At 49.3% G+C, this 16,302-nt stretch overlaps 1 protein-coding gene across 1 annotated transcript in view; it reads right to left on the reverse strand.

Annotated features, from left to right (window-relative positions):
- Positions 1-2,064: 2,064 nt before the first annotated feature.
- HDX (highly divergent homeobox) overlaps positions 2,065-16,302 on the reverse strand; it is a 95,703-nt gene continuing 81,465 nt past the window's right edge. The window contains exons 8-9 of the mRNA XM_089660338.1: positions 15,315-15,437; positions 2,065-3,269 (exon numbers count right to left, since the gene is read on the reverse strand). Coding sequence (XP_089516464.1) covers positions 3,144-3,269; positions 15,315-15,437 — 249 coding nt within the window. The 3' untranslated portion in view covers positions 2,065-3,143. The remainder of the gene's footprint in view (positions 3,270-15,314; positions 15,438-16,302) is intronic.

Genomic DNA, 16,302 nt, shown 5'->3' on the forward strand with positions numbered 1-16,302 from the left:
AACAATGGAATGTTCGCCCCTCACACAGAAATGATCGGTCTAACAATGGAATGTTCGCTGTAACACTGAGAGACAGAATACAACAACAAATTCAGCAGAAATGCGTCTAACAAATGATGACGGATCTGCATGTTCATGAGGGAAAGAAGGATTTGATCCCCTATCATTCAGCAGGATTTCTGGCTCCCAGGTGTCTCTCATACAGGTAACAAGCTGAGATTAGAAGCAGTCTCTTAAAGGGAGTGCTGCTAATCTCATTGTGTTACCTGTATAAAAGACACCTGTCCACAGGAGCAATCAAACCATCAGATTCCAAACTCTCCACCATGGCAAAGACCAAAGAGCTGTCCAAGGATGTCAGGGACAAGATGGTAGACCTACACAAGGCTGGACTGGGCTACCAAACTATGGCCAAGCAGCTTGGTGAGAAGGTGACAACAGTTGGTGCAATCATTCACAAATGGAAGAAACACAAAACAAGTGTCAGTCTCCCTAGGTCTGGTGCACCATGCAAGATCTCACCTCGTGGAGTGTCAATGATCATGAGAACAGTGAGGAATCATCCCAGAACTACACGTGAGGATCTTGTCAATGATCTCCAGGCAGCTGGGACCACAGTCACCAAGAAAACAATTGGTAACACACTACGCCGACAAGGACTGAAATCCTGCAGTGCCCGCACGGTCCCTCTGCTCAAGAAAGCCCATGTCCAGCCCGTCTGAAGTCTGCCACTGAACATCTGAATGATGCAGAGGAGGACTGGTGGGAAGTGTTGTGGTCAGAGGAGACCAAAATCCAGCTCTTTGGCATTAACTCGCCGTGTTTGGAGGAGGAGGAATGCTGCCGATGACCCCAAGAACACCATCCCAACTGTGAAACATGGTGGTGGAAACATTCTGCTTTGGGGGTGTTTTTCTGCTAAGAGGACAGGACAACTGCACCGCATCAAAGGGACGATGGACGGGGCAATGTACCCTCAAATCTTGGGTGAGAACCTTCTTCCCTCAGCCAGGGCATTGAAAATGGGTGGTGGATGGGTGTTCCAGCATGACAATGACCCAAAACACACGGCCAAGGCAACAAAGGAGCGGCTCAAGAAGAAGCACATTAAGGTCCTGGAGTGGCCTAGCCAGTCTCCAGACCTTCATCCGATTGAAAATCTGTGGAGGAGCTGAAAGTTCGAGTTGCCAAACGTCAGCCACCAAACCTTAATGACTTGGAAAGGATCTGCCAAGAGGAGTGGGCCAAAATCCCTCCTGAGATGTGTGCGAACCTGGGGGCCAACTCCAGGAAACGTCTGACCTCTGTGATGGCCAACAAGGGATTGGCCACCAAGTACTAAGTCATGTTTTGTGAAGGGGATCAAATCCTTCTTTCCCTCATGAACATGCAGATCCGTCATCATTTGTTAGACGCATTTCTGCTGAATTTGTTGTTGTATTCTGTCTCTCAGTGTTACACCGAACATTCCATTGTTAGACCGATCATTTCTGTGTGAGGGGCGAACATTCCATTGTTAGACCGATCGTTTCTGTGTGAGGGGCGAACATTCCATTGTTAGACCGATCGTTTCTGTGTGAGGGGCGAACATTCCATTGTTAGACCGATCATTTCTGTGTGAGGGGCGAACATTCCATTGTTAGACCGATCGTTTCTGTGTGAGGGGCGAACATTCAGCATCAGCCGGGGAGCAAATACGCATTTCCTTCACTGTATGTAGCATCTACAGTATCACTCTTCTTCTGCTGCTCAGACAATACAGAAATGAATTGCAGTTATTAAAGTCGATGTGACAGATTCCAAGCGATTTGCAGCGCGGTCGCTGAACATTCGACTTTTAGCGTTTAAAGCTCCCACAGAATTGGCGGCTTTTAGCGCCCCAGAGATTTGCAGCGGCCTGGGAAAGTCTCTGTGTCCAGCTATCGTCAGAGAGAAGAAGCAGAGATTCCCAAAGTCGCTACAAAGTTGCTGGAGCGTGGTGGCCGTTATTGGCTCGTCCTGACGACAGGTCCCACCCCCTGACCACCTTCGTCCAATGACGACAGAGGAACGCAGACCGCTGCGCACACTGTAACATCATTTATTCACTCTGAAGCAGAAATATTTTTTTTCTTTTTGGGATGCAAAATATATTCTATCCGTTCGATGAAAATAAGTTAGGCTTTGTTTTACTGTAAAGTCCGTCAGTTCATTGAGTCTCAGAGATCCGCCGCGATGAGGTCATCAGTGGGACGCAGATGAGTCTGAGATCCGCTGTGAGGGCATCGGAAGGACGCAGATGAGTTTCAGATCCTCTGTGATGAGGTCATTAGAAGGCCACTGATGAGTCTCAGATCTGCCGCGATGAGGTCATCAGAAGGACGCAGATGAATCTCAGGGATCCGCCGTGATGAGGTCATCGGAGGGACGCAGATGAGTCTGAGATCCGCCGCAATGAGGTCATTAGAAGGACGCAGATGAGTCTCAGATCCTCTGCGATGAGGTCATCAGAAGGCCACTGATGAGTCTCAGATCCGCTGCGATGAGGTCATCGGAAGGACGCAGATGAGTCTCAGATCCTCTGCGATGAGGTCATCAGAAGGCCACTGATGAGTCTCAGATCCGCTGCGATGAGGTCATTAGAAGGCCACTGATGAGTCTCAGATCCTCTGCGATGAGGTCATCGGAAGGACGCAGATGAGTCTCAGATCCTCTGCGATGAGGTCATCAGAAGGCCACTGATGAGTCTCAGATCCGCTGCGATGAGGTCATCGGAAGGACGCAGATGAGTCTCAGATCCTCTGCGATGAGGTCATCGGAAGGACGCAGATGAGTCTCAGATCCTCTGCGATGAGGTCATCAGAAGGCCACTGATGAGTCTCAGATCCGCTGCGATGAGGTCATTAGAAGGCCACTGATGAGTCTCAGATCCGCTGCGATGAGGTCATCGGAAGGACGCAGATGAGTCTCAGATCCTCTGCGATGAGGTCATCAGAAGGCCACTGATGAGTCTCAGATCCGCCGCGATGAGGTCATCAGAAGGATGCAGATAAGTCTCAGATCCGCTGTGATGAGGTCATCAGTAGGAAGTTGATGAGTCTCAGAGATCCGCTGCGATGTCATCAGATTGGCGCTGATGAAGTGCGGGCGTCGCAGTGGCATCTTCAGACGCTGTCTGGGTTGTTCTTCTCGGACACGGAGGACATGCTGTATGAGGTATCGTCATGTTCAGGAGAGGTGTGGCTGTAATCCATATCGTCCAAATCTACTGGAGGATCGGTCAGGAGTGTCTGCGGGACAAACAGGAATAAGGCGTCACATGACAGAAACATGGAGGACGCCATCATACTCCACACCTCTCCCCTCTGTACACTGTGCTGTACATGATATACTCCACACCTCTCCCCTCTGTACACTGTGCTGTACATGATATACTCCACACCTCTCCCCTCTGTACACTGTGCTGTACATGATATACTCCACACCGATCCTCTCTGTACACTGTGCTGTACATTATATACTCCACACCCCTCCTCTCTACACTGTGCTGTACATGATATACTCCACACCCCTCCCCTCTGTACACTGTGCTGTACATTATATACTCCACACCCCTCCCCTCTGTACACTGTGCTGTACATTATATACTCCACACCCCTCCCCTCTGTACACTGTGCTGTACATTATATACTCCACACCCCTCCCCTCTGTACACTGTGCTGTACATTATATACTCCACACCTCTCCCCTCTGTACACTGTGCTGTACATTATATACTCCACACCCCTCCTCTCTACACTGTGCTGTACATTATATACTCCACACCCCTCCTCTCTGTACACTGTGCTGTACATGATATACTCCACACCTCTCCTCTCTGTACACTGTGCTGTACATTATATACTCCACACCCCTCCTCTCTACACTGTGCTGTACATTATATACTCCACACCTCTCCCCTCTGTACACTGTGCTGTACATGATATACTCCACACCTCTCCTCTCTGTACACTGTGCTGTACATGATATACTCCACACCTCTCCCCTCTGTACACTGTGCTGTACATTATATACTCCACACCTCTCCCCTCTGTACACTGTGCTGTACATTATATACTCCACACCTCTCCCCTCTGTACACTGTGCTGTACATTATATACTCCACACCTCTCCCCTCTGTACACTGTGCTGTACATGATATACTCCACACCCCTCCTCTCTGTACACTGTGCTGTACATTATATACTCCATACCTCTCCTCTCTGTACACTGTGCTGTACATGATATACTCCACACCCCTCCTCTCTGTACACTGTGCTGTACATTATATACTCCACACCTCTCCCCTCTGTACACTGTGCTGTACATGATATACTCCACACCCCTCCTCTCTGTACACTGTGCTGTACATTATATACTCCACACCTCTCCCCTCTGTACACTGTGCTGTACATGATATACTCCACTCCTCTCTGTACACTGTGCTGTACATTATATACTCCACACTACTCCCCTCTGTACACTGTGCTGTACATTATATACTCCACACCCCTCCTCTCTGTACACTGTGCTGTACATGATATACTCCACACCCCTCCTCTCTGTACACTGTGCTGTACATTATATACTCCACACCCCTCCTCTCTACACTGTGCTGTACATTATATACTCCACACCTCTCCTCTCTGTACACTGTGCTGTACATTATATACTCCACACCTCTCCCCTCTGTACACTGTGCTGTACATTATATACTCCACACCACTCCTCTCTGTACACTGTGCTGTATATTATATACTCCACACCCCTCCCCTCTGTACACTGTGCTGTACATTATATACTCCACACCCCTCCCCTCTGTACACTGTGCTGTACATTATATACTCCACACCCCTCCCCTCTGTACACTGTGCTGTACATTATATACTCCACACCCCTCCCCTCTGTACACTGTGCTGTACATTATATACTCCACACCCCTCCTCTCTACACTGTGCTGTACATTATATACTCCACACCTCTCCTCTCTGTACACTGTGCTGTACATTATATATTACACACCCCTCCCCTCTGTACACTGTGCTGTACATTATATACTCCACACCACTCCTCTCTGTACACTGTGCTGTACATTATATACTCCACACCCCTCCCCTCTCTACACTGTGCTGTACATTATATACTCCACACCTCTCCTCTCTGTACACTGTGCTGTACATTATATACTCCATACCCCTCCTCTCTGTACACTGTGCTGTACATTATATACTCCACACCCCTCCCCTCTCTACACTGTGCTGTACATTATATACTCCTTCCCCCTCCTCTCTGTACACTGTGCTGTACATTATATACTCCACACCTCTCCTCTCTGTACACTGTGCTGTACATTATATACTCCACACCACTCCTCTCTGTACACTGTGCTGTACATTATATACTCCACACCTCTCCCCTCTGTACACTGTGCTGTACATTATATACTCCACACCTCCCCTCTCTACACTGTGCTGTACATTATATACTCCACACCTCTCCTCTCTGTACACTGTGCTGTACATTATATACTCCACACCCCTCCCCTCTGTACACTGTGCTGTACATTATATACTCCACACCCCTCCTCTCTACACTGTGCTGTACATTATATACTCCACACCTCTCCTCTCTGTACACTGTGCTGTACATTATATATTACACACCCCTCCCCTCTGTACACTGTGCTGTACATTATATACTCCACACCCCTCCTCTCTGTACACTGTGCTGTACATTATATACTCCACACCTCTCCTCTCTGTACACTGTGCTGTACATTATATACTCCACACCCCTCCTCTCTGTACACTGTGCTGTACATTATATACTCCACACCTCTCCTCTCTGTACACTGTGCTGTACATTATATACTCCACACCTCTCCTCTCTGTACACTGTGCTGTACATTATATACTCCACACCACTCCCCTCTGTACACTGTGCTGTACATTATATACTCCACACCTCTCCCCTCTGTACACTGTGCTGTATATTATATTCTCCACACCCCTCCTCTCTGTACACTGTGCTGTACATTATATACTCCACACCCCTCCCCTCTGTACACTGTGCTGTACATTATATACTCCACACCCCTCCCCTCTGTACACTGTGCTGTACATTATATACTCCACACCCCTCCCCTCTGTACACTGTGCTGTACATTATATACTCCACACCTCTCCTCTCTGTACACTGTGCTGTACATTATATACTCCACACCCCTCCCCTCTGTACACTGTGCTGTACATTATATACTCCACACCCCTCCCCTCTGTACACTGTGCTGTACATTATATACTCCACACCCCTCCTCTCTGTACAATGTGCTGTACATTATATACTCCACACCCCTCCCCTCTGTACACTGTGCTGTACATTATATACTCCACACCACTCCCCTCTGTACAATGTGCTGTACATTATATACTCCACACCCCTCCCCTCTGTACACTGTGCTGTACATTATATACTCCACACCCCTCCTCTCTGTACACTGTGCTGTACATTATATACTCCACACCCCTCCTCTCTGTACACTGTGCTGTAAATGATATACTCCACACCCCTCCTCTCTGTACACTGTGCTGTACATGATATACTCCACACCTCTCCTCTCTGTACACTGTGCTGTACATTATATACTCCACACCCCTCCCCTCTGTACACTGTGCTGTACATTATATACTCCACACCCCTCCCCTCTGTACACTGTGCTGTACATTGTATACTGTACACCTCTCCTCTCTGTACACTGTGCTGTACATTATATACTCCAAACCTCTCCTCTCTGTACACTGTGCTGTACATGATATACTCCACACCTCTCCTCTCTGTACACTGTGCTGTACATGATATACTCCACACCCCTCCCCTCTGTACACTGTGCTGTACATGATATACTCCACACCTCTCCTCTCTGTACACTGTGCTGTACATGATATACTCCACACCGCTCCCCTCTGTACTCTGTGCTGTACATTATATATTACACACCACTCCCCTCTGTACAATGTGCTGTACATTATATACTCCACACCTCTCCTCTCTGTACACTGTGATGTACAATATATACTCCACACCTCTCCCCTCTGTACACTGTGCTGTACATTATATACTCCACACCCCTCCTCTCTGTACACTGTGCTGTACATTATATACTCCACACCTCTCCTCTCTGTACACTGTGCTGTACATTATATACTCCACACCTCTCCTCTCTGTACACTGTGCTGTACATTATATACTCCACACCCCTCCTCTCTGTACACTGTGCTGTACATTATATACTCCACACCTCTCCTCTCTGTACACTGTGCTGTACATTATATACTCCACACCACTCCCCTCTGTACACTGTGCTGTACATTATATACTCCACACCCCTCCCCTCTGTACACTGTGCTGTACATTATATACTCCACACCCCTCCCCTCTGTACACTGTGCTGTACATTATATACTCCACACCTCTCCTCTCTGTACAATGTGCTGTACATTATATACTCCACACCACTCCTCTCTGTACACTGTGCTGTACATTATATACTCCACACCTCTCCCCTCTGTACACTGTGCTGTACATTATATACTCCACACCCCTCCCCTCTGTACACTGTGCTGTACATTATATACTCCACACCCCTCCCCTCTGTACACTGTGCTGTACATTATATACTCCACACCTCTCCTCTCTGTACAATGTGCTGTACATTATATACTCCACACCACTCCTCTCTGTACACTGTGCTGTACATTATATACTCCACACCACTCCCCTCTGTACACTGTGCTGTACATTATATACTCCACACCACTCCCCTCTGTACACTGTGCTGTACATTATATACTCCACACCACTCCTCTCTGTACACTGTGCTGTACATTATATACTCCACACCCCTCCTCTCTACACTGTGCTGTACATTATATACTCCATACCTCTCCTCTCTGTACACTGTGCTGTACATGATATACTCCACACCTCTCCTCTCTGTACACTGTGCTGTACATGATATACTCCACACCGCTCCCCTCTGTACTCTGTGCTGTACATTATATACTCCACACCTCTCCTCTCTGTACACTGTGCTGTACATTATATACTCCACACCTCTCCTCTCTGTACACTGTGCTGTACATTATATACTCCACACCCCTCCTCTCTGTACAATGTGCTGTACATTATATACTCCACACCCCTCCCCTCTGTACACTGTGCTGTACATTATATACTCCACACCACTCCCCTCTGTACAATGTGCTGTACATTATATACTCCACACCCCTCCCCTCTGTACACTGTGCTGTACATTATATACTCCACACCCCTCCTCTCTGTACACTGTGCTGTACATTATATACTCCACACCCCTCCTCTCTGTACACTGTGCTGTAAATGATATACTCCACACCCCTCCCCTCTGTACACTGTGCTGTAAATGATATACTCCACACCCCTCCCCTCTGTACACTGTGCTGTACATTATATACTCCACACCCCTCCCCTCTGTACAATGTGCTGTACATTATATACTCCACACCCCTCCTCTCTGTACACTGTGCTGTACATTATATATTACACACCACTCCCCTCTGTACAATGTGCTGTACATTATATACTCCACACCCCTCCTCTCTGTACACTGTGCTGTACATTATATACTCCACACCCCTCCTCTCTGTACACTGTGCTGTACATTATATACTCCACACCACTCCCCTCTGTACACTGTGCTGTACATTATATACTCCACACCCCTCCTCTCTGTACACTGTGCTGTACATTATATACTCCACACCACTCCCCTCTGTACACTGTGCTGTACATTATATACTCCACACCCCTCCCCTCTGTACACTGTGCTGTACATGATATACTCCACACCTCTCCTCTCTACACTGTGCTGTACATTATATACTCCACACCTCTCCTCTCTCTACACTGTGCTGTACATTATATACTCCACACCTCTCCTCTCTACACTGTGCTGTACATTATATACTCCACACTGCTCCCCTCTGTACACTGTGCTGTACAATATATACTCCACACCTCTCCTCTCTACACTGTGCTGTACATTATATACTCCACACCTCTCCTCTCTGTACACTGTGCTGTACATTATATACTCCACACCTCTCCTCTCTGTACACTGTGCTGTACATTATATACTCCACACCCCTCCTCTCTGTACAATGTGCTGTACATTATATACTCCACACCCCTCCCCTCTGTACACTGTGCTGTACATTATATACTCCACACCACTCCCCTCTGTACAATGTGCTGTACATTATATACTCCACACCCCTCCCCTCTGTACACTGTGCTGTACATTATATACTCCACACCCCTCCTCTCTGTACACTGTGCTGTACATTATATACTCCACACCCCTCCTCTCTGTACACTGTGCTGTAAATGATATACTCCACACCCCTCCTCTCTGTACACTGTGCTGTACATGATATACTCCACACCTCTCCTCTCTGTACACTGTGCTGTACATTATATACTCCACACCCCTCCCCTCTGTACACTGTGCTGTACATTATATACTCCACACCCCTCCCCTCTGTACACTGTGCTGTACATTGTATACTGTACACCTCTCCTCTCTGTACACTGTGCTGTACATTATATACTCCAAACCTCTCCTCTCTGTACACTGTGCTGTACATGATATACTCCACACCTCTCCTCTCTGTACACTGTGCTGTACATGATATACTCCACACCCCTCCCCTCTGTACACTGTGCTGTACATGATATACTCCACACCTCTCCTCTCTGTACACTGTGCTGTACATGATATACTCCACACCGCTCCCCTCTGTACTCTGTGCTGTACATTATATATTACACACCACTCCCCTCTGTACAATGTGCTGTACATTATATACTCCACACCTCTCCTCTCTGTACACTGTGATGTACAATATATACTCCACACCTCTCCCCTCTGTACACTGTGCTGTACATTATATACTCCACACCCCTCCTCTCTGTACACTGTGCTGTACATTATATACTCCACACCTCTCCTCTCTGTACACTGTGCTGTACATTATATACTCCACACCTCTCCTCTCTGTACACTGTGCTGTACATTATATACTCCACACCCCTCCTCTCTGTACACTGTGCTGTACATTATATACTCCACACCTCTCCTCTCTGTACACTGTGCTGTACATTATATACTCCACACCACTCCCCTCTGTACACTGTGCTGTACATTATATACTCCACACCCCTCCCCTCTGTACACTGTGCTGTACATTATATACTCCACACCCCTCCCCTCTGTACACTGTGCTGTACATTATATACTCCACACCTCTCCTCTCTGTACAATGTGCTGTACATTATATACTCCACACCACTCCTCTCTGTACACTGTGCTGTACATTATATACTCCACACCTCTCCCCTCTGTACACTGTGCTGTACATTATATACTCCACACCCCTCCCCTCTGTACACTGTGCTGTACATTATATACTCCACACCCCTCCCCTCTGTACACTGTGCTGTACATTATATACTCCACACCTCTCCTCTCTGTACAATGTGCTGTACATTATATACTCCACACCACTCCTCTCTGTACACTGTGCTGTACATTATATACTCCACACCACTCCCCTCTGTACACTGTGCTGTACATTATATACTCCACACCACTCCCCTCTGTACACTGTGCTGTACATTATATACTCCACACCACTCCTCTCTGTACACTGTGCTGTACATTATATACTCCACACCCCTCCTCTCTACACTGTGCTGTACATTATATACTCCATACCTCTCCTCTCTGTACACTGTGCTGTACATGATATACTCCACACCTCTCCTCTCTGTACACTGTGCTGTACATGATATACTCCACACCGCTCCCCTCTGTACTCTGTGCTGTACATTATATACTCCACACCTCTCCTCTCTGTACACTGTGCTGTACATTATATACTCCACACCTCTCCTCTCTGTACACTGTGCTGTACATTATATACTCCACACCCCTCCTCTCTGTACAATGTGCTGTACATTATATACTCCACACCCCTCCCCTCTGTACACTGTGCTGTACATTATATACTCCACACCACTCCCCTCTGTACAATGTGCTGTACATTATATACTCCACACCCCTCCCCTCTGTACACTGTGCTGTACATTATATACTCCACACCCCTCCTCTCTGTACACTGTGCTGTACATTATATACTCCACACCCCTCCTCTCTGTACACTGTGCTGTAAATGATATACTCCACACCCCTCCCCTCTGTACACTGTGCTGTAAATGATATACTCCACACCCCTCCCCTCTGTACACTGTGCTGTACATTATATACTCCACACCCCTCCCCTCTGTACAATGTGCTGTACATTATATACTCCACACCCCTCCTCTCTGTACACTGTGCTGTACATTATATATTACACACCACTCCCCTCTGTACAATGTGCTGTACATTATATACTCCACACCCCTCCTCTCTGTACACTGTGCTGTACATTATATACTCCACACCCCTCCTCTCTGTACACTGTGCTGTACATTATATACTCCACACCACTCCCCTCTGTACACTGTGCTGTACATTATATACTCCACACCCCTCCTCTCTGTACACTGTGCTGTACATTATATACTCCACACCACTCCCCTCTGTACACTGTGCTGTACATTATATACTCCACACCCCTCCCCTCTGTACACTGTGCTGTACATGATATACTCCACACCTCTCCTCTCTACACTGTGCTGTACATTATATACTCCACACCTCTCCTCTCTCTACACTGTGCTGTACATTATATACTCCACACCTCTCCTCTCTACACTGTGCTGTACATTATATACTCCACACTGCTCCCCTCTGTACACTGTGCTGTACAATATATACTCCACACCTCTCCTCTCTACACTGTGCTGTACATTATATACTCCACACCTCTCCTCTCTGTACACTGTGCTGTACATTATATACTCCACACCTCTCCTCTCTGTACACTGTGCTGTACATTATATACTCCACACCCCTCCTCTCTACACTGTGCTGTACATGATATACTCCACACCCCTCCTCTCTGTACACTGTGCTGTACATGATATACTCCACACCCCTCCTCTCTGTACACTGTGCTGTACATGATATACTCCACACCCCTCCTCTCTGTACACTGTGCTGTACATTATATACTCCACACCCCTCCTCTCTGTACACTGTGCTGTACATGATATACTCCACACCCCTCCTCTCTGTACACTGCGCTGTACATGATATACTCCACACCTCTCCCCTCTGTACACTGTGCTGTACATTATATACTCCACACCTCTCCCCTCTGTACACTGTGCTGTACATTATATACTCCACACCTCTCCCCTCTGTACACTGTGCTGTACATGATATACTCCACACCACTCCTCTCTGTACACTGTGCTGTACATTATATACTCCACACCTCTCCCCTCTGTACACTGTGCTGTACATTATATACTCCACACCTCTCCCCTCTGTACACTGTGCTGTACATGATATACTCCACACCACTCCCCTCTGTACACTGTGCTGTACATTATATACTCCACACCCCTCCCCTCTGTACTCTGTGCTTTACATTATATACTCCACACCTCTCCCCTCTGTACACTGTGCTGTACATTATATACTCCATACCTCTCCCCTCTGTACACTGTGCTGTACATGATATACTCCACACCCCTCCCCTCTGTACACTGTGCTGTACATGATATACTCCACACCCCTCCTCTCTGTACACTGTGCTGTACATTATATACTCCACACCTCTCCCCTCTGTACACTGTGCTGTACATGATATACTCCACACCCCTCCTCTCTGTACACTGTGCTGTACATTATATACTCCACACCCCTCCTCTCTGTACAATGTGCTGTACATTATATACTCCACACCCCTCCCCTCTGTACACTGTGCTGTACATGATATACTCCACACCCCTCCTCTCTGTACACTGTGCTGTACATGATATACTCCACACCCCTCCCCTCTGTACACTGTGCTGTACATTATATACTCCACACCTCTCCTCTCTGTACACTGTGCTGTACATTATATACTCCACACCGTGTTCAGCGGACTGGAGGGGGAGGGGCTTTGTTGGATCCAATGCTGAACGCTCACAATTCCATTTTTTCAATTTAAAAAAAACCAAAAAAAAATCCGATTTCTGAGAGGAGTCCATTTGTAGCACAAAGTCCTAGTCATGATTTGTCCCCATTGAAGGAAGTGGAGGGCGGGGAGAAGAGGAAGTCCAGGAAGGGCGGGGAGAAGAGGAAGTCCAGGAAGGGCGGGGAGAAGAGGAAGTCCAGGAAGGGCGGGGAGAAGAGGAAGTCCAGGAAGGGCGGGGAGAGGAAGAAGTTCAGGAAGGGCGGGGAGAGGAAGAAGTTCAGGGAGGGCGGGGAGAAGAGGAAGTCCAGGAAGGGCGGGGAGAGGAAGAAGTTCAGGAAGGGCGGGGAGAGGAAGAAGTTCAGGGAGGGCGGGGAGAAGAGGAAGTCCAGGAAGGGCGGGGAGAGGAAGAAGTTCAGGGAGGGCGGGGAGAGGAAGAAGTCCAGGAAGGGCGGGGAGAAGAGGAAGTCCAGGAAGGGCGGGGAGAAGAGGAAGTCCAGGAAGGGCGGGGAGAAGAGGAAGTCCAGGAAGGGCGGGGAGAAGAGGAAGCCCAGGAAGGGCGGGGAGAGGAAGAAGTTCAGGGAGGGCGGGGAGAGGAAGAAGTCCAGGGAGGGCGGGGAGAGGAGGAAGGTGAAGGAGGACAAGGCAGACATGGAAGTACTGGAAGGACAGGCAGGAGAAGTCCAGGTAGGAAAAACAGAGGAGGATGTCCTGGCAGGAGAGGCTAAGAAGAATGTCTGGGCAGGACAGGCAGAAGAGGAGGTGTGAGGAGGACAGGCAGAGGAGGAGGAGTGGGCAGAACAGGCAGAGGAGGAGGGCTGAGCAGGACAGGCAGAGGAGGAGGTGTGGGCAGAACAGGCAGAGGAGGAGGAGTGGACAGGACAGGCAGAGGAGGAGGGCTGAGCAGGACAGGCAGAGGAGGAGGTGTGGGCAGGACAGTCCTGGGAGGAGGTCTGGGGAGGACAGACAGAGGAGGAGGTGTGAGGAGGACAGGCAGAGGAGGAGCTGTGGGCATGACAGGCAAAGGAGGAGGTGTGAGGAGGACAGGCAGAGGAGGAGGTGTGGGCAGGACAGGCAGAGGAGGAGGTGTGAGGAGGACAGGAAGAGGAGGAGGTGTGAGGAGGACAGGCAGAGGAGGAGCTGTGGGCAGGACAGGCAGAGGAGGAAGTGTGGGCAGGACAAGCAGAGGAGGAGGTGTGGGCAGGACAGGCAGAGGAGGAGGTGTGGGCAGGACAGGCAGAGGAGGAGGTGTGAGGAGGACAGGAGGAGGAGGAGGTGTGGGCAGGACAAGCAGAGGAGGAGGTGTGGGCAGGAAAGGCAGAGGAGGAGCTGTGGGCAGGACAAGCAGAGGAGGAGGTGTGGGCAGGACAAGCAGAGGAGGAGGTGTGGGCAGGACAGGCAGAGGAGGAGGTGTGGGCAGGACAGGCAGAGGGGGAAGTGTGGGCAGGACAAGCAGAGGAGGAGGTGTGGGCAGGACAAGCAGAGGAGGAGGTGTGGGCAGGACAGGCAGAGGAGGAGGTGTGGGCAGGACAGGCAGAGGGGGAAGTGTGGGCAGGACAGGCAGAGGAGGAGGTGTGGGCAGGACAGGCAGAGGAGGAAGTGTGGGCAGGACAAGCAGAGGAGGAGGTGTGGGCAGGACAAGCAGAGGAGGAGGTGTGGGCAGGACAGGCAGAGGAGGAGGTGTGGGCAGGACAGGCAGAGGGGGAAGTGTGGGCAGGACAGGCAGAGGAGGAGGTGTGGGCAGGACAAGCAGAGGAGGAGGTGTGAGGAGGACAGGCAGAGGAGGAGGTGTGGGCAGGACAGGCAGAGGAGGAGGTGTGGGCAGGACAGGCTGAGGAGGAGGTGTGGGCAGGACAGGCAGAGGAGGAGGTGTGGGCAGGACAGGCAGAGGAGGAGGTGTGAGGAGGACAGGCAGAGGAGGAGGTGTGGGCAGGACAAGCAGAGGAGGAGGTGTGGGCAGGACAAGCAGAGGAGAAAGTTAACACAAAAACAGCCAGAAAAAGAATTTCAGGCAGGAGTCCGGGGAGGACAGTCAGAGGATGAAATCCGAGAGGGAAAGGAGGAGGAGGAAGACCACAGAGGACAGGTAATAGAATAAGTCCAGGCAGGACAGAGGTTCCAACCTACCTGCTGCTGCTCCATGTCATTGGATCTGATGGCCAGGATGAGGTTCCGGGTGAAGTTCTGCAGTTCTGCATATTTGTGTTTGTACGTCTCCAACTCATTCTCTATGTACCGGACCTCTTCATTCTACAGGAACACGAGGAGGAGAGGTGTGAGGAGAAACCTCAGAGATACTACATCATCCCTCCCTCCACATCACAGCCTCACTCCCTACCATCGCCCTTATCTCTGATCCCCATTACTACAGCTTCACTACCCACCACCACCTCATCTTCACTTCCTACCACCACCACAGCTTCACTCCCTACCATCGCCCCCATCTCTGATCTCCATTATTACAGCTTCACTACCCACCACCACCACATCTTCACTCCCTACCATCGCCCCCATCTCTGATCCCCATTACTACAGCTTCACTACCCACCACCACCTCATCTTCACTCCCTACCATCGCCCTCCATCTCTGATCCCCATTACTACAGCTTCACTACCCACCACCACCACATCTTCACTACCTACCATCGCCCACCATCTCTGATCCCCATTACTACAGCTTCACTACCCACCACCACCACATCTTCACTACCCACCACCACCACAGCTTCACTCCCTACCATCGCCCCCATCTCTGATCTCCATTATTACAGCTTCACTACCCACCACCACCACATCTTCACTCCCTACCATCGCCCCCATCTCTGATCCCCATTACTACAGCTTCACTACCCACCACCACCTCATCTTCACTCCCTACCATCGCCCTCCATCTCTGATCCCCATTACTACAGCTTCACTACCCACCACCACCACATCTTCACTACCTACCATCGCCCACCATCTCTGATCCCCATTACTACAGCTTCACTACCCACCACCACCACATCTTCACTACCCACCACCACCACAGCTTCACTCCCTACCATCGCCCCCATCTCTGATCTCCATTATTACAGCTTCACTACCCACCACCACCACATCTTCACTCCCTACC

This window comes from Staurois parvus, unplaced genomic scaffold, assembly GCF_062004578.1.
Source record: "Staurois parvus isolate SC_StPar_1 unplaced genomic scaffold, SC_StPar_1.0 ptg001226l, whole genome shotgun sequence".
Lineage (NCBI taxonomy): Eukaryota > Metazoa > Chordata > Amphibia > Anura > Ranidae > Staurois > Staurois parvus.